At 50.6% G+C, this 24,150-nt stretch overlaps 1 protein-coding gene across 1 annotated transcript in view; it reads right to left on the bottom strand.

The window, feature by feature from the left end:
* The window catches only part of KSR2 (kinase suppressor of ras 2), a 410,482-nt gene that overhangs the window by 173,664 nt on the left and 212,668 nt on the right, over positions 1-24,150 (bottom strand). The window contains 1 exon segment of the mRNA XM_029922908.1: positions 661-845. Coding sequence (XP_029778768.1) covers positions 661-845 — 185 coding nt within the window.

The following is a 24,150-nucleotide window of genomic DNA, read 5'->3' as shown; positions in this document are numbered from 1 at the left end:
CCCTGTGGTTGTCCTGGGGGCGGGGCCTATTTCCTTCACCCGCCAGCAGCCCCTCCCCCTCCCTAACTCCTGGTCAATAAAAGTTGATGTCTTGGCTGGAGGGCTGGCTGGGCTTTGTTCAGGGGCTCCCCTCTGACCGCGTCTGTGCCTGTTCAGCAAAACAGGCCTCTGCACAGAGAAGATTAAATGCCTTCTGAAACCTCCACCCTTGATCACCAGAAAGTTCCATTTCTGCTCCGAGTAATAACCACTTTGTCTCCAGCAGAAATTCGTGGGAGCAGAATATAAAAGACCCCAGGCCATGGCTGGCCCAGTTGGAACCCAAATACATCTTTGAGATGAAAGGTTATACGTGTTGACCCGAGCAGGGGAAAAAAAATTACAAAGTTTAATCATAGATGCCTTGTCCACAGTGGCCCAAGAAAAATCCTGGGAATGGGCAGCGGAGAGGCAGAGAGGAAATGCTGATGCTTCCTCTAAGGCCCTGCATGATTCCCTTGGCCATCCCTGCACACCTGCAGGCAGGAAGAGGAGGAACGGGGACCAATGACAACAGCCAGTCAACCTCCCCAAACGCTAGTTTTGCCCCTTCTCTTCGAACCCATCCCAAGGGGCGTGACCAAGCATTTCATGAGCATCTTCTCAGGGCGGGTGACTTACTTGCGGAGAAGTTGGCCTCGGTGTGGACTGGAGGGGTGGAGGGCAGGAACGGAGCGTGTCCCACAAAGAAAGAGCGGAGGGAGCGCTCCGGCAGGAGCGGGGAGCGCTGCTGAGAAGGAATGTTCTCGCAGCTGCCCACGCTGCTGTGAATCTTGAGGTTCAAGGGCTTGCTTTTCTTCTTGGCTCTGAAAGGGGGACAGAAGCAGAAGAGAGGGCCGTGTGTCCGTAAGTGCACACGAAATGAGAGGGGGCAGACCCCACCTCGTTCACCCGATACCAGGGTCCACTCCGCACGTTGACCCGGCCCCGAGGCTGCCCTGTCCCCACTTCACTGAGCTCCAGCCACCGGCTGGGTGCCGTTTCTCACCTGCAGCCCTTGGCTGGTCCCCGTGGCCCCACTGCCCAGAATACCCTCCCCTTCCCTGCCCGGTTAATCCCTATCTGTCGTCTCTGACTCCGCTCTGGTATCCTGGCCTCTGGGAAGCCTTCCCTGATACTCCCCCGCTTCCCTTCTTGCCTGGGTTGGGTGTTCCTCTACCATTCTTCTACAATATTCTATATGTATCCTTGTGGCTGCACCTTCCTGTTTTCCTGAATTTGCTCTTTTAGTTTTTGTCTCCCAAATGAACTGTGGGTCTTTGAGGGCAATGACTCTGTAGTGTTCATTTCTCCGTGACTAGCACAGAACCTGGCACACAGTAGGTGGTCACTGAAAGCTTATTAAAGGACCAATCTGGATTATGAGTGGCCCTTATCATGCTGCCTTCTAATTCCTTGAAGGCAGGGACCCTGTTGTTTTTTGTTGCTGGATCTTCCAGCACCTGGCTCAACACCAGCTGAATGGAATAGACCTCTGGGTCTGGTTTGGAAAATTTCTCCCCTCCCCAAGGAGCTTAGATGATCAGTTTAAGAGAGTGTGATTTAGCACAGCATCCAAAATGAACCACTCTGCCCTCCCCCGCCCCCTGAACTCCCCTCCCCCCTCCCTTTCAGGTCTGGCCCAGAGTTGGGCGCCATCTTGTGGCCAAAGGGAACCCTCCTTGTGAATTTTCTCTGTTCAAGGTGGAGAGCCCAGGAAGGTGCCTTAATTAAAGACTGGAGGCCTCCCACACAGGCAGCATAAAAGTCAGCCTCTCCAGGAGGCCTGCTGCTCATCAGCTTTAAGGAATCCAAGTGCACCCGCAGAGCTGCTCCCTCCCAGGGCTAGGACTGGCAGGCCTGCTTATTATCTCCCCAGGGGTCTGCGGCAAGGCCCCGAAAGCACTTCCTGGTACAGCAGCCGAGTTAGCCAGCTCTCCCTGCCCGTGGCTGGAGAAGAGAGGGAAGCAAGGGCACAGCGTTTCCTTCCACACGAGTCTCCAAATGGTCGAGATTCACAGAGGCACCGACACCGAGGCAGTACCATTTTGGAGTTACACCTGGCAAGCTTCGGGATCAGGGAGACTGGGGCTCAGGCCCTGACTGTGACCTCGGGAAAGAGATCTCATCTCTCGGTGCCTCAGTTTCCCTACCCTGACAACGGGGGGAAATAACAGCACCTGCCTCAGAAGGAGGCCGTGACAATCGTAGGAGACAAGGCGCTTGGCCCCGGGCCCAGCACCACGTGAGGTTACCTGCTGTGAACATCACTAGAACCTGGTTAAACTGAGTGTCTATCCAGCACAGAATTAACCTTGAAGAAGCTAAGAGTTGAAACCAAGCCAATGTTTTTCACCTGAAACATCTAGCAACTCTCACCCCACCACTACTCTTGGCAGATGAATGGGATGCAGTCATATCCTCTGGCAATGGATCCCGTCATTAGTTCCAAAACACTGACAGAAGCCTTGAGGCACTGGGCCGCTAGATGACAAGCCAGATCCCTTGTATAAGGAGAACCAAGTCTAAGCCCAAGTTTAACAGTTGCTCGCTGACTGCAGAGTGTCAATTTGCTTGACCAACTCAGGGCCACAGAAGGAGCAGAGAAGGGGTATATATAAATAAATGTTAGTTGGGGAGGTGGATGGATAAAAAGCTGGATGGATGGATGAATGATGAAGAGGACAAAGCATGGATAGATTGATGAATGGGTAAAGAGATGGATTAAGAGACGGATTGGAGGATGGATGGAGGGATGGATGGTGGATGGACAAAAGGAAGGAAAGAGGGAAGGTAGGAAGGGTGGACGGATGGATGGGTGGATGGATGGATGGATAGACAGTGAAAAGGACAAAGCATGGGTAGATGGGTGAATGGATAAAGAGATGGATCAGAGGATGGGTGGAGGGATGGATGGTGGATGGACAAAAGGAAGGAAAGAGGGAAGGTAGAAAGGGTGGACGGATGATGGATGGATGGCGGTGGATATAATGAAGGAAGAGAGGACGAGGACAGAAAGAAGACAGGAGGAAGAGAGGGCAGGAGAAACAGAAGTGGAGGATGAATGGCCGCTTGATCAAAGAAGGTGGAAGGAAATCGTGTATCACTTCCCGCCCACTGAGGCAGCCTTCACGACATGGGATTCACCTTTACCATCTGCCCTCATTACCTGGCACACCCAGAGGAGAAAAGAGACACAAATGACTGTGTCCAATGACTGTGACTATGTATGATTCGGTGCCTACTTTGCAGTCTACCCTCCAGGTGTAATTAAAAAGAACACACTCTCCAAGATCTTCTCAGGATATTAGAAATCTATTGCATAAATGTCTTCCTGGAATCAGGGCCAGTTTGAGGGGAAGCAGCAAAATGGCGTGGCACAAAGTAGCGGGGGGGAGGGGGGCGCAGCTCCATCCTCAGGGGTCGCATGCGCCCTAGGTGGACCATGCGGCTGTCTCCACAGGGGGCAAGTCAGAGCCCCCTGACACAGAAGGCTGTCCTGACAGGATCCCGGAGCCAGGTGAGGCCAAAGCTGCATGTCTATGCAGGGAAGACACTGAGCTCAGGGGCCACACACTGTGCTTGGGGGAAATGCGCTCGGTTTACCAGGTACAGTAAAGGATTATTCACTCCAGTGCTGGAGTCGAGCAAAGTTCTTCTGACCTTCCTGAAGCCTAATTTGCATGCAATGTCTGAAGGAAAAGGATCCTGAGGCTCCTTTACTTCTTCACATTGGTTCATTTGTCCCCACCTCCAGCCTCACGGCACTGGTCCAAGCCTCTCTCTTCCATCACCCCCGTTGCTGCCGCTGTGCCTGAATCAGACTCGCAATCCCACTGCTTTTTGGTTTTGGCTGGGTTTTTGTTTTTGGGTTTTTTTTTTTTTTGCTTTTCTTTATTTTTTATATTCTTTACTTTTTCTTTATGTCGAGGTGAAATTCACATAATATATAGTAACCACCTGAAAGTGAACAATTCAGTGGCGCTAAGTGCATTCACAATGTTGTGCAGCCCCCATCCCTATCCAGTTCCAAAAGAGTTTTATCGCTCCCAGAGCAAAACCCCCTGTATCCGCTAAGCAGTCTCTCCCCTTCCCTCTGGCCCATGACAACTACCAACGTTTTTTCTGTCCCTTACAGATTTGTCTATTCTGGGTATTACATATATATGGAATTACACAAGACATGAACTTCTGTGCCTGGCTTCTTTCACAGAACCTAATGTTTCTGAGGTTCACCCATGTGGTAACAATGTATCAAAACTTCATTCCTTTTTGTGGTTGAATAATCCCACCCACGTTTGATGCTTTATAATCTATTCTCCACCCAGGCGCCAAAGTGAGGTTTTAAAGAGCATACATTGTATCATGTCACTCCTACCGTCCCCCCGGCCGCCCCTCCTCCACCCCCCCCAACTTAAAAACTTCCAAAGGTTTCTTTACAAAAGCTTCAAGGGACCTCAAGGATCACTCTCTGGAGAACACTTTGTATTTTCATCACCTGGCTATCTGCTGATTTCAGCCACTCTGGTCATCTTTTTGATTTCTGACCACACCAAATTCTCACCCACCTCAGGGTCTCCGCACATGCTGTTCCCTCTGCCAGAAACACTATTCCCCATCCTGTTAGTGGAGCCCTACTTGAGGCATCACTTGCTTAGAGGCATAGCCCTCAACCCTTAGAACTAGTCAGACCTCCAGGTTACATGTGCTTCTTGCACTAAATGCTTTTCCTTCATTGAACGCATCCCGGCTGGAGTTCTGCTTTTGCTTATGTGGTAACTGAGTGGACGTCTGTCTCCTCCACGGCTTGTGACCACCACACACGGGACGGACCTGGAGCCCAGCGCCTGACACAGAGCAGCCAACCCCCGGCTGCAGAGCTAAGACCAGAAGCCAGGCCCACATGCCTCAGCTCAAGCAAAGACAACCTGGCACTTGCTGTCTTGGGGGAATGCTAACGAATGCAGTCCGGTTTTGATCTACAAGTCAGGAGCCCTTGTTTGCCAGCGTCTTCTCCGTGAACTCCAGCTGTGGGCTCCTGAGGGTGGGGGCATGCCTGATGTCCTGTGCCAGCCCCTGGGCTCCTCTCCCTCAACCTCGGTCTGGCAGACCACACTGAGCTCTGAAGACTCTTGGTCAGTGCCCACTCGCCAGCCTGCATGTGGGAGCCTTGGCTGCAAAGGTCACAGAGGGGGTCCTGAACTGATGATTCGCCTTTGCACTATTTTCTCTTTTTTTCTTTTTGAGAGAGAGCGCACGTGTGTACACAAGCAGGGGAGAGGGGCAGAGAGTGAGGGAGAGAGAATCCCAAGCAGGCTCTAGGCTCAGCACAGAGCCTGACGTAGGGGCTCAATCCCACAACCCTGGGATCATGACCTGAGCTGAAATCAAGAGTCAGAGGCCCAACTGACTGAGCCTCCAGGAGCCCCTGCACTACTTTCTATTTCAGTAGTTTGCGGGGTGCTGAGTCTCTTTACCCTCACTTCCTCGAATGTGGGGTTGTGTCCCTTGACCTCGAACGCCTTCACCGGCCACAAGCTTCAGCGCCTCGTTAATGGACGTCTCTGGAACCTCTGGCTCGGCCAGCTGGGAGCGGACACAGTCCCCACAGGCACGGGGGAGGGACAGGCACAGCCGCACTCACACACCGCGCGGGGCAGCGGAGCACTTGGCCAGGACCTTCTTCCTGAAGAGGAGAGCATGCCCACTGGGCTTACGCGGGGGCTGCACGAGCTGTCCCTTCTTCCCAAACGGGGCCATTTAAGTCCTTTGCATACGATCTGATTACCCAAAAATGAGGCCTCCAGGCAAGACCCGTTTCAAAACCGAAGAACGGCACCAAGTTCTTGGGTGGGGGTGGGAAGACACACAGAGTCCAGGGAAGGAGAGAGCTTGGAAAAGCAAAGGCCTGGTAGGTCTACCAGCAGGCGAATGTTCAGTAGCATATGCTCTGCTCCTTAACCACACACTACAACCCTCGTTTCTGGCTCGAACACACCCCACACGTGGCATGAAGCCACGGGAACCGTGGCCAAAAGGAAGCATGGGTAAGTCAGTCCAACACCGTAAGCTGCATTTCCCCAGGTGTGGATGAAGAGGAAATGCCTTCAGATGAGGCATGAGTGATTTTTTGGGGGGGTATTTTAATAGTTAACATTTTAAAAATGAGCTTGCACATCAACAGCATAATCTCACGGCAATGATTTCCCGGTAGACAGCTTTATGTGAAATATACTAAGAAGAAAACGCAGGTGAAACAGAAGGAGAAAGAGAGGAAAGGGGGAGAGAAGAGGGAGAGGAAGAGACGTTGATTGGAAAGCATATTAAGTACACTGCAGGACAGGTCCCACCGGAATGGCTAAAGAGAGAGCCGGCAGTGCCAAGTGTTGACGAGGAGAGAGAGCAACCGAAGTCCCCCACCCCCACCCCAATTCTGGTGAGATTGTAAACTGGCAAAATCATTTTGAAAAGCTATCTCGCAATATCTATAAAGTGAACATACCTTCTGACCCAAAAATTTCACCCCTGGGTACGTACCCAACCAAAATGAGTGCCCGTGTCCACAAAATGACCCACGCAAGAATGTGAGACGATATTCACATGGCCAATCACTGGGAACAGTCTCGATGTCCGTCAGTAACAGAAGGGATAATGCAGAGTATGCTCTCACAATTGATCACCACATGGCAATGGAAGAGAGAAAACTACGGCTTATGCTATAATACAGAGGAATCTCCACAATACCAGCCACCAGAAAACTTGTACTGTAGGACGCCATCATGGTTCTATTTCCATCATGTTCAAGAGCAGGCAAAATTAATCTATGCTAGAGAGGCTGGAAGAGTGACTTTTAATTTTTTTTAATATTTATTTATTTATTTCTGAGGGGGGAGCTAGTAAGGGAGAGACAGGGAGAGACACACAAACAATAGAATCTAAAGCAGGCTCCAGGCTCCATGCTGTCAGCACAGAGTCCAATATGGGGCTCAAACCCACAAATTGTGAGATCATGACCTGAGCTTAAGTCAGACATTCTAAGCCACCAGGTGCCCTTCTTCTTCTTCTTTTTTTTTAAATATTTTTTATTGAGAGGGAGGGAGAGAGAGAGAGTGAGAGAGAGAGTGAGAGGTAGGGAGGAGGAAAGAGAGACAGAGGGAGAGAGAGAATCCCAAGCAGGCTCTGCACTCACAGTGTGGGGCTCAATCTCATGAGATCATGACCTGAACTGAAATCAAGAGTCAGATGCTTAACCAACTGAGCCAACTGGGTGCCCCAAGAGTGATTTTCTTTTGGCAGGTTATTGACTGAAATAACCCAAAAAGCCTTCTGGGGACTGACATTTCTTCCGTCTTGATTGGGTAGTGAGTACCTGGGTATGGTGATACATAAAAACTTATCAAACTGTATACAAAAATCATACACTTTATATCTGAAAGTTATGGCTTATAAAAAGCTTCGTGTGTGTGTGTGTGTGTGTGTGTGTGTGTGTGTGTGTGTATATGTGTGTATTAAAGAGTGGGCAAAGGACCTGAATAGACTTTTCTCCAAAGAAGACATACAGCTGGCCAAGAAGCACATGAAAAGGTGCGCACCATCATTCACCGTTAGGGAAGTGCACATCGAAACCGCAGCGAGAGACCACTTCGTACCCACTAGGATGGCCATGATCCAGAAATCAGAAATTAACAAATGTTGGTGCAGATATGAAGAAACCAGAACGGAAACCAGAATCCCTGCACGTTGCTGGCAGGACTGTCCAGAGGTGAGGCCGCTGTGGGAAAAGTACTATACATTGTGGCAATTCCACGCCTAGACACAGACCCAGGAGAACCGACACCAGGTTCAAACAAAAGCCATGCATGATCGGTAGAGCATCATTATTCCCAAGAGTCAAAAAGTAAAAACCAGCCAAAAGTCATCAACAAATGAATGAATACCCAAGTTGTGGTTGACCCATGCAAAGGAAGAGGATTCGATATTAGGAAGTATTGATTCATGCTACGCTGTGGATGAACCTGAAAAACATTAGCTGAGCGCCACACACACGCACGCACACCTGCACACACATGCACGCACACACACTTGCAAAAGACCACACATTATGACTCCATGGATATGAAATATCCAGAAAAGGCAAATCCACAGAGACAGAAAGCAGATTAGTCGTTGTCCAGGGAGAAGGAAGGGGAATTAAAAAGTAACTGATTGATGAGCTTGGGGTTCCCACTTGGGGTGATGAAAAAGTTCTCGAGCTGGACAGTGGTGATTGTTGCACAAGACTATGAACGCACTTAACGCCGCTGAACTGTGCTGTTTAAACAGTTTAAAATGGGGGCACCTGGGCAGCTCAGTCGGTTAAGCGTCCGACTTTGGCTCAGGTCATGATCTCTCAATTCGTGGGTTCGAGCCCTGCGTCAGGCTCTGTGCTGACAGCTCAGAGCCTGGAGCCTGCTTTGGATTCTGTGTCTCCCTCTCTCTGCCCCAACCCTGCTCGCACTGTCTCTCTCTCTCTCTCTCTCTCAAAAATAAACATTTTTTAAAAGTTACAAAAAATAAACTGGTTAAAATGATACATTTTATGCTATGTGTATTTTACTACAATTAGAAAATATATAACAGTAACACAGGAACTAGATGTCTCCCCCTTACTAGCTGTGTGACCTTGAAGTCACTTAACCTCTCTGAACTTCATTGTCCTCACCTGTAAAAATGCATAATAATCCCTCCATTTCATGAGATTGTGTGAAGGTCTAATGAAACAATGCACTGGGAGTGCCTGAGACAGTGTGTGGCACTTGCTAGGTCGACACTTTCCTGCCTTGGTCCCTGGCCAAGATACCTCCTTTCCTCTGGACAGACGGAGGCTCTTAATGGGCAAAGACGATGTGAAAGTCAGGCTCAAAATCAAGAGAAAATGGACAAGTATTCACGAAGAGGACCAAAGAATTCCTCTTGACCCTGAACCTCTTGCCTCCGGGGAAGCACACGATGCCACACGGACTGAGGAAGGAGGCTGCCCATCACGGGGATGCGGTGATGACCAGGCTGAGCAGACACGAACCATTCCTGAAGGAAGAAGTTACAACAGGATTTTCAAGGGCATCAGAGGAAGGGGGTGGCAAGGAAGGCTTGCTGAAAGCGCCCTTTTGCCCTCTGTGCTCGCTAGGATAAGAAAAATTCAACGAAACAAAAACTGGATTAATTACAAAAATTAATCCCATAAATACCACCGGGACAAGAAGGTGCTTGGACTCTATCAGGGAAGGGGGCAGACAAGAGCCATGGCCTGCCTGGGCTGGTGTCCCAGTAGGGGAGACGCACACGTGAAGTAGTAAGGAAACACTGGGTGATCACAGAAGCTTCGTGGGGAATTAAAATCAGGTGACATGAGGGGTGCCTGGGTGGCCCAGTTGGTTGAGCGTCCAACTGTGGGTGGCTCAGGCCATGATCTCACAGTTCGTGGATTCAAGCCCCACGTTGGGCTCTGTGCTGACAGCTCAGAGCCTGGAGTCTGCTTAGGACTCTGTGTCTCCCCCTCCGCCTTCCCCCCACTCATGCTCTGTCTCTGTCTCTGTCTCTCGCTCAAGAATAAACAATAAAAACATTTTTTAATTAAAAATAATCAGGGGATGTAGTAGTGAGTGGATGGTAAGGCCTTCCTGGGGACAGTGTTTAGGCTGAGAACTGAATGTCAAAAAGCAGCCAGAGTGCAAAGACCTGGAGGGAGAGGCAAAGTCAATGCTGGGCCGTCCGAGGCCAGGGCAGGTCGGCTCACCATGAGCAAGGAGGAGAGAGGCAGAGAGCATACTCAGGGGCCAGGGGGCCAGGTCACTGCGATTGGCGGGCACCGGCCAGGGGCTGGCCGTGGTGGGGGGGAGGGGGTGTTTCTGAGAGTAATTCCCACCTGCCTGCAGGTGTGAAGAAGGAAGAGGAGAGAACCTAACTAATTCTGTTCTGGAAAGACCAAACTGCCAATGTGCAGAGAGCGGACTGTGGTGGGTGAGAGTGGGATTGTGGGAACCGGAGAGGAGGCGTGGTGGCCGCCCAGGCGGAAGATGAGGGCAGCACGGACCAAGGTCTGGGCCTCAGAGGGGAAGGAAAGGGAAGCATCTAGAACCCGGCTCTCCTGGGATGTGCCAGCCAACAGTGCAGCAGGGCAAGAGAAAGACAAATCTGACGTCTCCTCAGTCAGGTGTGCCCGTGAACGCCCAGTCTTAGCTGGACACTCTCCCATGTAGGGAAACATTTTCTGGAAGGATCAAGAGGGAGTAGACAGGCTGAGTAGGGGAGTAGGTACTTTGTTACTTTGAGGCTTTGAACTTAGTAGCCATTTGAACTTAGGAACAGGAGTATTCTTTGATAATAATGTAACAAACCGTAATTGTAAATGGCATACAATATTTTTGCCTTGACTTTTTCTCTTTATTAGAACAACAAAAAAAAACCCCTAGAAGACAGAGGTACAGGCATGGAATCATGTGGTCCATCATTAATTAATATTTCAATGATATTTCATTATTTTTTCAATAAGTTTTAAATTGAAGATCAAATTTGAGATGGATTTTGTTTCCTAAATGGCATCTATCAGTCACTTAGTAATGGGTATCTCAGATTTAGTTGACAGATATAAAAATGTGGTTGTTTATAGATTCCCAGAAATTAAGCATATACGCATATACACTGTTGTATAAATAATATATGCAATATATAAACTTACATACTTATCGTACATGGCATATATAGTATGTAATACCTGTATACAATATACATACACAATATACTATATCACAGTATGAGTACTATGTATAAATATGTCAATTTATATACCCATGTAGAATATATAATATAGTATATACTATATTTGTGTACAAATGTATATACTTATATATACCATATAATAGTATAATACAGCATAATATATTTATATACACATATGTGTATTATATGTGGTTATAAATATATGTATAAACATATGTACTTGAAAAACATGTAAAATATCATAAGCATAGATACACAGTATTTAAAAAAATTTTTTAAATATTTTTTTGAGAGAGAAAGAGAGCGTGAATGGCAGGTAGAGAGGGAGACACAGAGCCTGAAGCAGGCCCCAGACTCTGAGCTGTCAGCACAGAGCCCGATGCGGGGCTCGGACTCACAAGCTGTGAGATCATGACCTGAGCCGAAGTCGGATGCTCAACTGACTGAGCCACCCAGGCGCCCCACGACTTTTGTTTTAAAGGTTAAACTTTGCTCAGTAACAGATCAGCTCTCAGTATCAAACAGATCTTCTACGAAGACCTGATTGGAAAAAGAGCAAATTCTTCTGTCTCTCTCTATATAAGACATTAAGTCTGTACATGTATATATAGACTGATACACCAATTCACTTCTTCAGAGCCAGGACGAGACCAAGAGAGGAAGAAGGAATGAGCAAGGAGAGGAAAAATGTTCTAGTGCAGAGGTTGGTGGAGTTTTTTTCCATGAAGGCGCCTGCAAGTCCCACGTTCTCAGCCCCGCTGACGCAGTGCGCAATCAGCCCGAGACCACACGTGGATGAATGGGTGAGGCATTAGAACACCAGCTACAGAAACAGGCAGTGGGCTGAATTTGGCCCGCGGGCTGTGGCCTGCTAGCCCCTATTCTAGGAGGCTCTGGACTTACCTGAAAGTTAGGAAAAGTAAAGCAGACCGCCCAGAGTAACCCCTGAATCCCACTCCTCATCATCTGGCTCACCCCAAGAGCTGCTACTCCTGCCACCTGGGGTCTTCCCCTTCCTCATCCTGACCTCTCCTGGGGTAGACTGGGTCCTGTCACAGCCCCTCTACATTTCTTCAGTTCTGGCCACATCCTGGAGCACACTCTTGTTTCTCTGATGCTTTGATGAGTGTGTGACTTGCTCTCTGTGGATCCCCAGAGCCTAGCACAGGACCGGGCATACAGTGGGAGTCTGATAAGTAAATGGATGCATGAAAGGTCGGTGTGCTTGCATTGCACCAGCACATGAATGGTGGCGGGCTTCTCGTGGAGGTGACTTGGGGAGAGGGTGGCCCTCCCTCCAGTACATCCGCTTTGCCTCCATGCCAACTGGGGTGGGGCCAGGCAGGCACCTCACCTACACATTTATTTCTAATAGAAGGCGTGTGCTGCCTACGAGGGGGGTGGGGGTCAGTCTGCAGTGATGGGAAAGCATCTCCATCAGCCCCCCCCGGGGCTGTGAATTCCAGCACCCACAGGACAGCCGGCGTCAGCACGGAGGTCTGGCTGGCTGAGATGCTGGGAGCAGGTGACCTGCTGGGATAACCTCCCTTTTTGCAGTTAAGGTAACTGGTGAGCTCAATAGTTAAAGTGCCCAGCTCACAGCTCCATAAAGGCCTGGGGTGCAAATACAGCTTTGGCAGACTTCAAAGCCTGTTCCGAATTGCTCTGTTAATTCCACTGTAACAGCTGACTGCATAGACCCCCATCTCACAGGGACGTCTGTTTCAGGGGCCGACCTCAGGGTTCGCTGGCGAGGGCTGATCTTGAGCTTGCAAACTGGGCATCTTGCCACAGGGCTGGTCCCACCCAGTTCTTGACCTGCACATGGATAATGCCGCCTCTGCCCACTCTGATGGAAGAATCCAGATGCCCCGCAGCCGCCCCCCCCCGCAAGTGAACACCACTGCACAGCCCGGCACAGCCTCCCCACACCCCATCTGAGCTCACCCAGACAGCCGACCTCGATTCTGCCTTCCAGGCCCGTTGATTTTCCTGCATCCCTGTGATTAGCAACTAATCTTATTTTTTTGTTCCCCAACCCATAAATCAGTTACAGACCAAATATTTACACAGGCTATCATTTCCGACTGACCGGGGCTCTGACAGCCCTCATTATTAAAAAGGATGACTGATTTTGGGCAGAGATTTCACAAGCATGTGGCTGGATGTTTTCTTTTAGGCTTCCTTCCCCCCTCCCCTTGCCTGAAGAAAGACAATGTCCAAGATAAATTGGCAGAGAGGTCTGCTCTTGCGGTCCCCCGCGGCCAGTGGGATATGGGTACCTCCCATCAGCCCAGTAAGCGATGCCCAGCACTGGCTTCTGCCCCTCTGTGTGGCCTCCCAATGGGCAGGGAGTCATCTGACTCATAAATATCCCCGAAAATCAACCCTAAAGGAGCCTGAGAGGGGAGGGGCCAGGAAGGGTGAATCAGCAGCACCAATACCCTCTGCCCGTAACACCCGCCCTACCGAGTGACCCCGAGAGAGGCCATGTGGTGGGCTGATAAGATGACGGGGTGGGGAGGGGGGCGGGGAGCAGAAGGCCGGCTTCTTGACCTGGCTCTGTTGCTACTTAGCAAGTCACCATGGGCTTTGATGCTGGTTTCCCCTCTTGGCTGAAGCTAGGATTCTCGGGGCACCTGGGGGCTCAGTTGGTTGGGCGTCTGACTTTGGCGCAGGTCATGATGTCACATGTGGGTTCAAACCCTGCATGGTCTCACATGTGCTTCTGATTCTGTGTCTCCTTCTCTCTCTCTGCCCCTCCCCTGCTCACGCTCCATCTCTGTCTCTCAAAAATGAATAAACGTCTAAAAAAAATCTAAAGCAAGGATTCTCTAACCTTGGCATAATGGTATCTTGGTTCTGACCGTGAAGCTGCCATTCTTTGAGCCCTTACTAGGTGCCTGGTTATGTGTTAAGCATTTTCTAGACATCAACTAGTTTTATGTTTTAAGATGGGGATCATCTCCAGGTGAAGAAACAGAGAATCAGAGAGGCTAAGCAACTTACCCAAGGTCACACAGCATCTAAAAGGCAGAGCCAGGAACTGAACTTGGTTCTGTCTGACCCCACTGCTCTCAGTCCTAAAATGCACCGCAGCCTCTCTCGGATACCTGGATTTGCTTGGGACACTTTGGCGAGGAAGCATGCTGTCACTTGGATCCTCGGCACCCCAGACATCTCCATATAAAGTCCTCCAGGGTCAGCATCCTCAGCAAACGCAGACTCCACACCTGTCTGCTCCCGTGCTGAGCCAGCAAAGGGCCTTCTCCCTCAGCAAGCTGGAGTCTTAGGGGAACTGAGCTATTTAGCCACCTCCGGAATACTTCAGAAGAAGCTTCCTTTACCCGGAGGAAAGTTATCGGACAGTGAGCCCTTCCGGACACGCCTGGAGAGGCACACAGTTCAGCCTGGTTGTTCCAGGAGATCCACACCGAAACCAAAATGCTTCGATCACAGCCTGGAAGCCGGACGACAGAGCTGCTGACGGCTCGGGGGCCAGCTGGGGGCTCCGGGCCAGGCCCTCATGCTGGTGTGATCTCGGCTTCCTTCCTTGTAAAATGAGGGCCTGGAGCAGACCTCCCCTAAACGCACACCCCTCCTCAGCACGAGGATTCCGCGATGCGGCTCCCTCTCCTCCAGACCTAGAGAGCGTGACCTTGGCCGGGCCAGAATCTGTGAGGCGTCCAGTCGTTTATTTATACGGTGGGGTATAACCTCTCCGGAGCCCCCATGGGCCCCCTGCTTCTGCAGGGGTGGAGGCAAATGAGTCAGCAGGAGCTGAGCAAAAGCTCGGCGGGCGTGATCCCAGCAGTGCGGCATTTCCAGTAAGTCACTGGTGACTGTCCCGCAGCGACTCCAAGAAGTCAGTCTGAAACGCTTTTCCAGAGAATTCCTGAAGAACCGTTGCCTGAAATCAGTGTTCTTTTTTTCTTTTTCAAACCAGGACCTCTGACCCGCTTTCAACTTTCGCATCCAACAGTAACTTGTTTATGACGCAAAATTTGTTCATCTGGGATGAGGTCATATAGAGGATGCGCCCCATGGGGAGCTGTTACTTGACCTTCTTGCCCCCCACCCAGGACTCATGTATTTAAATATCTTAGCCAGTGACCTGTACCGTTTCTTGGCAGTGGGTTATTTGTAACTGTCTAGGGTTCACCCCCCTCCCTTTGAGGGAATTCTCTTTCCTCTGAGCACAGTCTTGTTAGGGGTATCGACCAAGGGACAGAGGCTAACGTCCCCACGCCACCAGGTGCCCAAGTCAGACGAGTGAGACTCTGCCTGGAGAACATGAATCACAGCGGGCCCAACAATGACGGAAAACATCTTCGGAGCTCAGTTCATCTACTGGTGGCCCCTCCCAAATCTTCTGTGTATTCTAAGAGTTACCCTGGAATCTTCCACAGCAGTTCATTCTCTGCTTAAGCCAACCGGAGAAGGCTTCTGCTGCTTGCAACCCAAGACCCTGGACGCGTCCTTGAAGCCACTAAAGCTGAATTCCTCTTTGAAAAAGTCTACAGTTCCATTTTTCTCTAAGTCAGACGAAGAACCCTTCCACCCCAGGGTTTCTCAGATCCTCTGGGGGTGGGGCCCTGACATCTGCACTTCGATGAGCTCCCCGGAAATGCTGCCCCCCACCCCGCCTCCTGAGAGCCTCTGCTCTGCTCGGTAAGTCTCCAGGGATGACGTCTGCCTGCCCCGTTACCAGCGGGTCTGGCACAGGCTGATGCTGGACCAAAACCCCACGCCCTTGCTAGCCTCTCCAAAGCCGAGAGTTTGGGCCAGGTCAGGGTTGGAGCGTGCCAGGAGGAAGAAAGGACACATGGTGGCAAAGGACATTCTCTGGCACAACCGCAGGCACACACCCCCTATGATACGAAATCCATCACTGCCTCCCGCATTGGATGCCCAAGCTCCACCCTGCTCTGCATCAGAAAAGCGGGTAATATTTATGATAACCCCAGGCACCCCAGAGACGGTCCCACCCAGCAGGTCCCCAGGGGCATATGTAGAGAGAGCAAGGCGGGAGACATCTTAATAAGGGAGGGATTGAATAAGACACGACAGAGCCATGCTGCGGAATACTATGCAGTCGTTAAAAAGCATGCAGTGGTTCAATGGCTGGGACAACAAACGTCTTCTGAAAGCAGCCAGATGGTCAACATTGTGGACTTTGGAGCCCGTACGGTCTCCACCACAACTACTCAGTTCTGCCACTGAAGCACAAAGCCATCCTAGGCAATACATAAATACATGGGTGCGGGTATGTCCCAATAAAACTTTATTTACAAAAACAAGGGGTGGGCCAGATTTGGCCCCAGGGCCATGGTTTGCCAACCCGTGCTCCGCACAAGTAGGTCTGTAAAACCCTACGCCACATTGACTCGTGAAGAAAACTGCTGGGCAATGCACACAGTATGATCTCATCTGTAGAAATATATAAGCATGAATATGTATAAATATATTTACAAGACGTTTGAATGCATTTCCTATATATTCATGTGATGTATTTAAGGTGCGGAAGGTGACCCTAATTGGAGTCACTAACAGCAAGGGGTTTTAAACTGAAGCCGGGAGGCTACGGAGAACGCGGATCGTATGTGCAACCTCACCAGGAAGAACCGTGAACTTCGGAACTGGGCCAAATGGCAAGCAGCCCAAGGAGTCAGCGTTTGCAACTTGCTACAGTTAGAGACTTCGCTCAGCGAAAGCCTTAGCAACCAATTACGTTCAGCCAAAATTAGTTCTCTGCCACCAACACCGATCAAACTTCGTTGTAAACAATGCATCCAAGCGTTCCTTACGGTCTTTAAAAACCCTTGACTTGTGTTCCCTAAGGGGACACAAGTCAGGTCGCTCCCTGAATCTGTGCCCTTCAGACTGCAATTCTAAGACATCACATAAATGCTTTTATTTCAGTTCTGCCTCTTTTCTCGTTCCCCAAGGCCACAGAAAAAGAACTAGAAGGGTTTCCACTGAGAAAAACAGTGGGAGGAAGGGGGTTGGGGACTTCCACATTTGACTTGGTGTCTGACTCCTTTACAATCAAATGCCTACCATCAGTGTAATGTGTGTGTAACTTGGAAGGAAAGCTTTTAAAAAGGAGGGAGAGAAGTAGGATGGGAGAGAAGAATGAATGGAGAGAAGGAGGAAGGAGGGAGGGAGGGAAGGGAAGAGGGAAGGCTCTGTTCCAATAAAACTTTATTTGCAAAAACAGACAAGGGGCCGCACCTGGCCTATGGGCCCTCGTTTCTGACCCCTGGTCTAGACGATCAACTTCAAGAGGGCAGGGTCATGGCAGTTCTGTTCATCTCTCTCCACTGACCTGGAAAACTATCCAACTATTACCGTCAGCCTTTGACACGGGCATGTATGAAGAGAATTTGGCTGTGTGTTACTTATTTCAATATCCTGACCTAACTGCTGCCAGCACACAGGTTAATTAAATGGAAGTGATTTAAAAAAAGAGATTCAGTTCTCATTCCCACATTATCGCATCAAAGGGCCCTCGTTCTGTGGCACTTTTCTGGCTTAAGACAGAAGAGGGCTCTGGACTGGTAGCTTCTGCTCCTCATCTGGAGATGTTTTCTAGGTCCCGCCGAGCACAAAAGCTGGTGTGTGGTGGTGCAGGTTCCCAGATCTGCAGCCAGATGCTCCCATCTTTCCCATCTCCAAGGAAACAGCACCTCTAAATGCCACGCCGTGTTTTCCAACCGTGGGCAAACAGATTCTGATTCAAAGGAAAAGCTACAAACCTTCTCGCGAAAATCGGACCAGGGCTTCCGGGGGGGACCAGACATGGCCTGGCAAGTGCAATCAGGGCTGGATTCTTGAGGGCGGGGGGAAATGGGATGCTGTGCGAGTGGGTTTGTAAAGTAGAAAGAAAATTGCTGCACTTTGGGGAATCCAGGGTAATTGGCGTCTCCAATGGTGGGTTGGAGGAGCAACATCAAACGCAACCTATACATCCTGATACAGCGTGGAGTCCGACTACCCACAAAGAGAGATGATAGCAGTGGACGCCCAGTCATCGGTGCTCACCGCAAGCCGCGGGGCCCTGGGGAGCTGCACAACGGGCTGCCGTCTGCCCCTGAAGACGCCTGCCCTCCCAGTGCTGACTGCCTTCAGCGGCACTTCAGCATCGAGATGAATTATGCATCAGAGAGGCTCCGCAGGTTGACAGAGATGGACGGCCGCCCACCCCAGGCCGTGTGGGTGCAGACAGAGCCGTCACATCGAGGCGTTCCAAGAGCCCCCTTCCTGCCCCTTGTTTGCTTTGGTGCAGAATCCCTATGCTGTGCGGCTGTCTCCCTCATGCTCTCGGGTCCACACCTGATCCCTTGTGGACTCAAAAGCATCTAGGAAGGCAGTATATGTCTCCTGGGGCCTCCACACGCTGGACGGGAGGATAAACATGTCCCCTACATGGCCTCCAATCTTCAGAGCCCAGTGGAGCAGGCAGAGGACCACGTCCCCATTGTACAGACTAGGAAAATGAGGCACAGAGAATGGAAGCGGCTTGCCCAAGGGCCCACAGAGGTGGCATTCCACCCAGACTCTGTACTCACTCCCCTCTGCAAAAGTCACCATGACAGTCAGGCTGGTGGAGCTCAAGGGAAGGAGAGACAATGAATGTGAAACAGAAAAACTACCCAATGAACATAAATGCACAAAAGACTGGGGCACCTGGGTGGCTCAGTGGGTTAAGCATCCAACTTCAGCTCTGGTCACCATCTCGCAGCTCATGAGTTCGAGCCCCACGTCGGGCTCTGTGCTGACAGCTCAGAGCCTGGAACCTGCTTTGGATTCTGTGTCTCCCTCTCTGTCTGCCCCTCCCCTGTTAGCGCTTATGCTCTCTCTCTCTCTCAAAAAATAATAAAAAACATTAAAAATTTAAAAGAAAAGAAAAGAAAAGAACAAGTGCTTGTGAGGATGTGGAGAAAAGCGAGAACAGTCTTACAAGTTGATTCTGATTAAGCCAATGGGCTCAGTGGGCTCGATGGCGCCCCTGACCCGCAAAGGGACTTGCCCCTGGAAGAGGACCCACAGGCACAAGGGTCACGGCTCCTGCTGAACTGCATTCAGTCCCCAGTGACTCCGGGAGCAGGGACACCACATACTACTCCTCAGCCTGTGTCCAGAGGCCCTCTCGGCTTGACTGCTGCCAAAGGAGACGAGATGCATCAGAAATCCCTGCCACAACCACCGTTCCCCGGTCTCCGGCTGGCAGGAAACAATGTCACACAGCCCCCCTCCAAATGTGGCTTTAAGGGAAAGTGTTAGTTAGCCAATGGGATTCAGGATTCCTAGTGTAGGGGACAGAAAGCTGCAGGGAGAGGAAGATGAAGAAGGCTGAGAAAAGACAGGGGAAGGCGAGGCCCCCCAGATGCGGGAGACGCCCAGATGCGGCGCTTCCTCTTACGAAGCTACGTGCTGCGGTGAGTCACCCCAAGTGCACCGAGCCTCCACTTCCTCGTCTCTACACGGGGGATGGAAATAGCGCCTGTCTCCCGGACTAAGGAATAAAATTGGTGACGTGCGTAAAGAGCATGTGCCTGGCACTTAGTAAGGATTTCGAGTTTGCCCCATCCACGAACCATCCCCAGTCCCTGGAGCCCCACATGATACTGCAAACAGCACCATAATCCCTCGAAAATAACATTTACTCAGGGATTCCTATGTGCCAAGCACTGTCCTTAAAAATATTTAATGTACGCTCTTAATTCTCCCAAACACTCTGTAAGGTAGGTACTATTGCGGTTGTACCCATTTTACAGATGAGGAAACAGAGGCAGTATCCAGTCTTATATTTATTCTCTGAGCAAATGTTTACTGAACAATAGGGCAAAACATAGATCCAGGGGCCTGGAGTAATCTACGTCCAGACACCTGCCCTCAAGCTGCTAACAGTCCAGTTAAGAAGCCAAGACAGAGTCCCCCCACTCTGGCCCCCACCGCAAAGAAGTTACACAGAATAGCGGAGCCTGGGTGGCTCAGTCAGTTAAGTGTTTAACTTCGGCTCATGTCATGATCTCACAGTTCATGGTTCTGTGCTACAGCTCAGAGCCTGGAGCCTGCTTTGGATTCTGTGCCTCCCTCTTTCTCTGTCCCTCCCCTGCTCACACTCTGTCTCTCTCTCTCTCTCTCTCAAAAATAAACATTAAAAAAATTTTTTTAAGGTTCACAGAATAAATAAATAACAACAAAGGGACACACACAGTGTCCTATAAATGCCCAGTGCCTGTTGGGCTTGGTTAATCAAAGAATACAGAAGATGCTATAGAGTAAGAACCAACATAGAATGAAACAACTACAGGCAATGAATGACTCCAAACCTATGCTCTGTGGAAGCCCAGAGAATGGAGCTGACTTTCTAGAACATTCCTGAACTGGAGGAGAAAAGCTTGGTGTTCAAAAGTTAGACCTCCAGGGGCGCCTGGATGGCTCAGTTGCTTAAGCCTCTGACTTCGGCTCAGGTCATGATCTCACAGTCTGTGGGGTTCGAGCCCCACGTTGGGCTCTGTGCTGACAGCTCAGAACCCGCAGCCTTCTTCAAATTCTGTGTCTCCCTCTCTCTATGCCCCTCCCCTGCTCACGCTCTTTTAAAAACTAATAAATATTTAAATTTTTTTTTAAATAAAAAATAGTTAGACTTCCTTGCTCAGCCCCGTCTCTGCTCAGGTGAGAGGCTGCTTTACAACAGACCACCCGCGCCTCGGTGATAAGCAGGCTGATAAATCCTATGCAGAAAAAAACCTTCCAACCTCAGTGGCATTCCCAGAGTGCTTCCCTCCAGTGAGGCCCCAGGCTGGATGCTTTAGCCGTACAACCTCATGGAATCCTCTCTACTCCAGGAAGCAGGTCCGACTTAGTGTCCCCACCAACAAGCAACACCTGAGGCCACAGAGGAGAGTCCTTTGTTCTAGTCACCTGTCCCGTGAGCAGTAAATCCAGGCTTCAGTTACACCGTCTCCAACTCCTATGCCTTCGGGCCAAACCACCCGGCTCTTTCTTCTCGAATAAATTACTTTCCCCAATTCCATGTTGAGCTACACTGGCTAAAGGGCCATCCCTTGGCCCGTGAATGTTGTCCCAGGGGAGGAATTAAAAGGTAACCAAGGGACCTAGAAACACGTAGAAGATAGCGGGAGATACGCAGAAATCGGAGCCCTGGGGAGCACTGCTGGTGGAAATAAAGTGCTAGAGCTGCTAGAGGATTCAGGGCAGTTTCTCAAAAGATTAGGCACAAAATGGCCACACGCCGTACGCTAGATATACACCCCAGAAGAACTGAACGAAGATCCCAAAGAGATGTTCATCCCCCTGCGTTCACAGCAGCCTTATTCACAGTAGCGGGAAAGCAGAAGCAGCCAGCCAGGGGTCCGCCCGCAGGGGAGGAGATAACCCAGATACGCCCTGGCCACACAGTGGAATATTACTCAGTCTGGAAAAAGGAAGGGGTTCTGACACCTGACCCGACACGGATGAACCTTCAAGATATCAGGTCAAGTGACATAAGAAAGTCACAAAACACAATTGTCGTTGTTGAGGCCACTTACAGGAGGCTCTTAGAGTAGTCCAAATCATAGGGACAGAGAGCAGACTGGGTGGTGGGCAGGGGCCGGAGAGGGGGAGGGGGTGGGGAGTTAGCGTCTTACGGCTACAGCGTTTCAATGTGAGAAGATGAAAAAGTTCTGGAGACAGTCGGCAGTGATGGCTGAATGTCCTTAATGCCACTGAACTCTACACCCAAAAATGGTGAGACTGGCAACTGTCACATTATATATATTTTCTCACAATTTAATAACACATGGAGAGCAGAAATGGGGGTGGAGAGTCCTGAGGGGAAAGAGAGGGAGAGAGAGAGACACTTGGAGAGGTTCCTGCTTTTCTTAGAACCCCAGGATGGGCCTCGAGGCTCATGGTACGGACAGGGTGCCGTCCTGGGGAAAAGGAGGCCAACTCTGTGCCAAGTGGACGCTGAGAGCCAGCACAGCCGGCAGAGTCTGGGTCCCTTCCTCCCTCTCAGCAGCTGTTAAATATCTTCCGTAGCTGAGTGCTCTCTCCACCTGCTCGGATCCAATTTAATTAGAGGGTCAGGGCTCCCCGAGTACCAGAAGCGAATGCCAAGTTTATGACCATGAACAAAGGAGCCGTAAAACCCAGGCCGGCTGGGTACAGAGCGGCGCCACCTGCCACCCCGGGCAGGTTGCCGGGCCCCAGCCTGGGACTCTTTGGGGTCCCACCGCACCCATGATCAACGCATTATCTGCATCATAAGAAAACCAACGGACGGTGGACCCCACATGAGAGTGGACTTCTCAGACACACAACTTGAACAGACTTTCAGAAGTGATCATGGCAGTGACTGTCCTTGGATCACCGGAGCTGTCCTTACAGCCGAGGTGCACGGTGGACGCCAAGAACAATGCGGATTTGGACTCAGACAAATCCGGAAGCTGCTCCTTTGCACCCTGCCTTTCTCTTCGGCAAAAAGGGAGGAGCTACATCTTAACACTCTTCCGGGGTGTGGGCTCAAGGGTCGGAATGGGAATCAGAACTCACCTCTGCCACAGGCCAGCTATAAAATTGTAGCAGGGGTATAGCTCAGTGGTAGAGCATTTGACTGCAAATTTGTAGTGAGGTTGCTCATCTCTCTTGTAAAAGGGAGTAGCTTGGGTCAGACAGTGCCTTTCCCAAAAAGGACCCTTCTCAACCCAAGCCTCCCCAGGACTAAACAGTAGGTCAACTAATGAGTGATTCCAGAAAATCCACAGACATCCATGACCCCCTCTGCCCCATCCAGAAGACGGTCTAGACAAGCCCTGAGAATCTGGACCTGGGGGGTCACCTTTCAGAGCCTCAGCCTCCACACCTGCTCCCCTGGGTGGCTAACAGGGTTTCCTGAGATGGTCCGTGTCAGGCTGGACTCCTCACAACCTTTCTAAGCTCCAGACACAGAAAGTGACACGAGGTGTGCACCGGGGTAATGGATGAGGGGGCTTCAGCTGCCCGGGGCAGCCAGGGGACTGAGTGGATCCGAACCTGCACATACCTTCAACCACTCTGTGGGTTACAGGTTCACTGGCACAGAGATCACAGGAGACGGCTCTCCTTCGGGTGTTGGAGGGATCTGTATCCGCTTTCTCCTTGGATGTCCAAAGGCTAAAGCTCTTTATTTTTTTTAAACACACTGTGCTATTTTTTTAAGTTTATTTATTTATTTTAGGAGCGAGAGCTGGGGAGGGGCAGAAAAAGAGGGAGAGAGAGAATCCCAGGCAGGCTCCACACCGTCAGCACAGAGCCCAATGCGGGGCTCAAACTTACAAACCATGAGATCGTGACCTGAGCTGAAGTCGGACGCTTAACTGATCGAGCCACGTGGGCGCCCCTAAAGCTCTTTAAGTTCAGTGTTGTTTCACTGCAAAAGTAAGTCCACACAGTTTAAAAATGTTAAAACAGCATAGGAAAGGGCACAATGGAAAACGGTAGCGCCCCTCTGGAGGGCTTCTGAGCATTCTTGACGTGGATGCTGGTTGCACCAATACATTCATCTGATGAAAATTCAGGGGCGCCTGGGTGGCTCAGTTGGTTGAGCGTCCGGCTTCGGCTCAGGTCATGATCTCACAGTTTGTGGGTTCGAGCCCCGCGTCGGGCTCAGAGCTGCTAGGTAAGATGTCAGGGGTTGTTATCACTATCCTTTAATGGAGTGTTGTTGATGCATTGTCCTGTTTAACCATCCTGGGAGCCCAATAAAGTAGGTATGCTTCTCCCATTTTCCAGGCAGGTACAGAGTGGCTGGGTGGCCTACCCATGCCACTACAGGCTGGTGGAGGCAGGGGTGACCATGAGACATCACATCCCCAAGCCTGTGGGCCAGACCATCAGCCCTGCCCCCTCTGCTCACCTCCTGTGCATTCCTCATGACCGTGACTGTCACTGCCCGCCCACCGCTTTGCCTCCCCAGCCATGACCTGAGCTCAGCATCAGGGCAGAGCCGGGTCCTGAATGCAGTGCAAATTAAATGCAACCAACAAGTACCAGATTGCCTTTCTCATTCAGCTTTTCCTGCACAGGACTGTCCTGGTTGTTGTAAAAATAGTAATAATAATAATAAGCCACTGAAAAACAAAGATGCCGCACTGAGGCCACGGAGCTACATGGAGATATGTAACGCCTGCCCGCACTTTAATTGGCTTCCTGCCGCTGTGTGCGCTAAGTGGATAAGAATGCTGTTAACTGCAGTGAAGGAAACACTGATCCACAAGAAAGGACCGTGACGAGGGACTCGTTAACACAGGGGCCACGTCAGCATCTCCCAGATACAGGGAGTGGCTCGTCCGGACACCAGAGGCATCCTCTTCCCGGGGC

Source organism: Suricata suricatta, chromosome 14 (assembly GCF_006229205.1).
Source record: "Suricata suricatta isolate VVHF042 chromosome 14, meerkat_22Aug2017_6uvM2_HiC, whole genome shotgun sequence".
NCBI classification, from domain to species: Eukaryota; Metazoa; Chordata; class Mammalia; order Carnivora; family Herpestidae; genus Suricata; species Suricata suricatta.
This window is presented reverse-complemented; position numbering and strand designations above follow the sequence as displayed.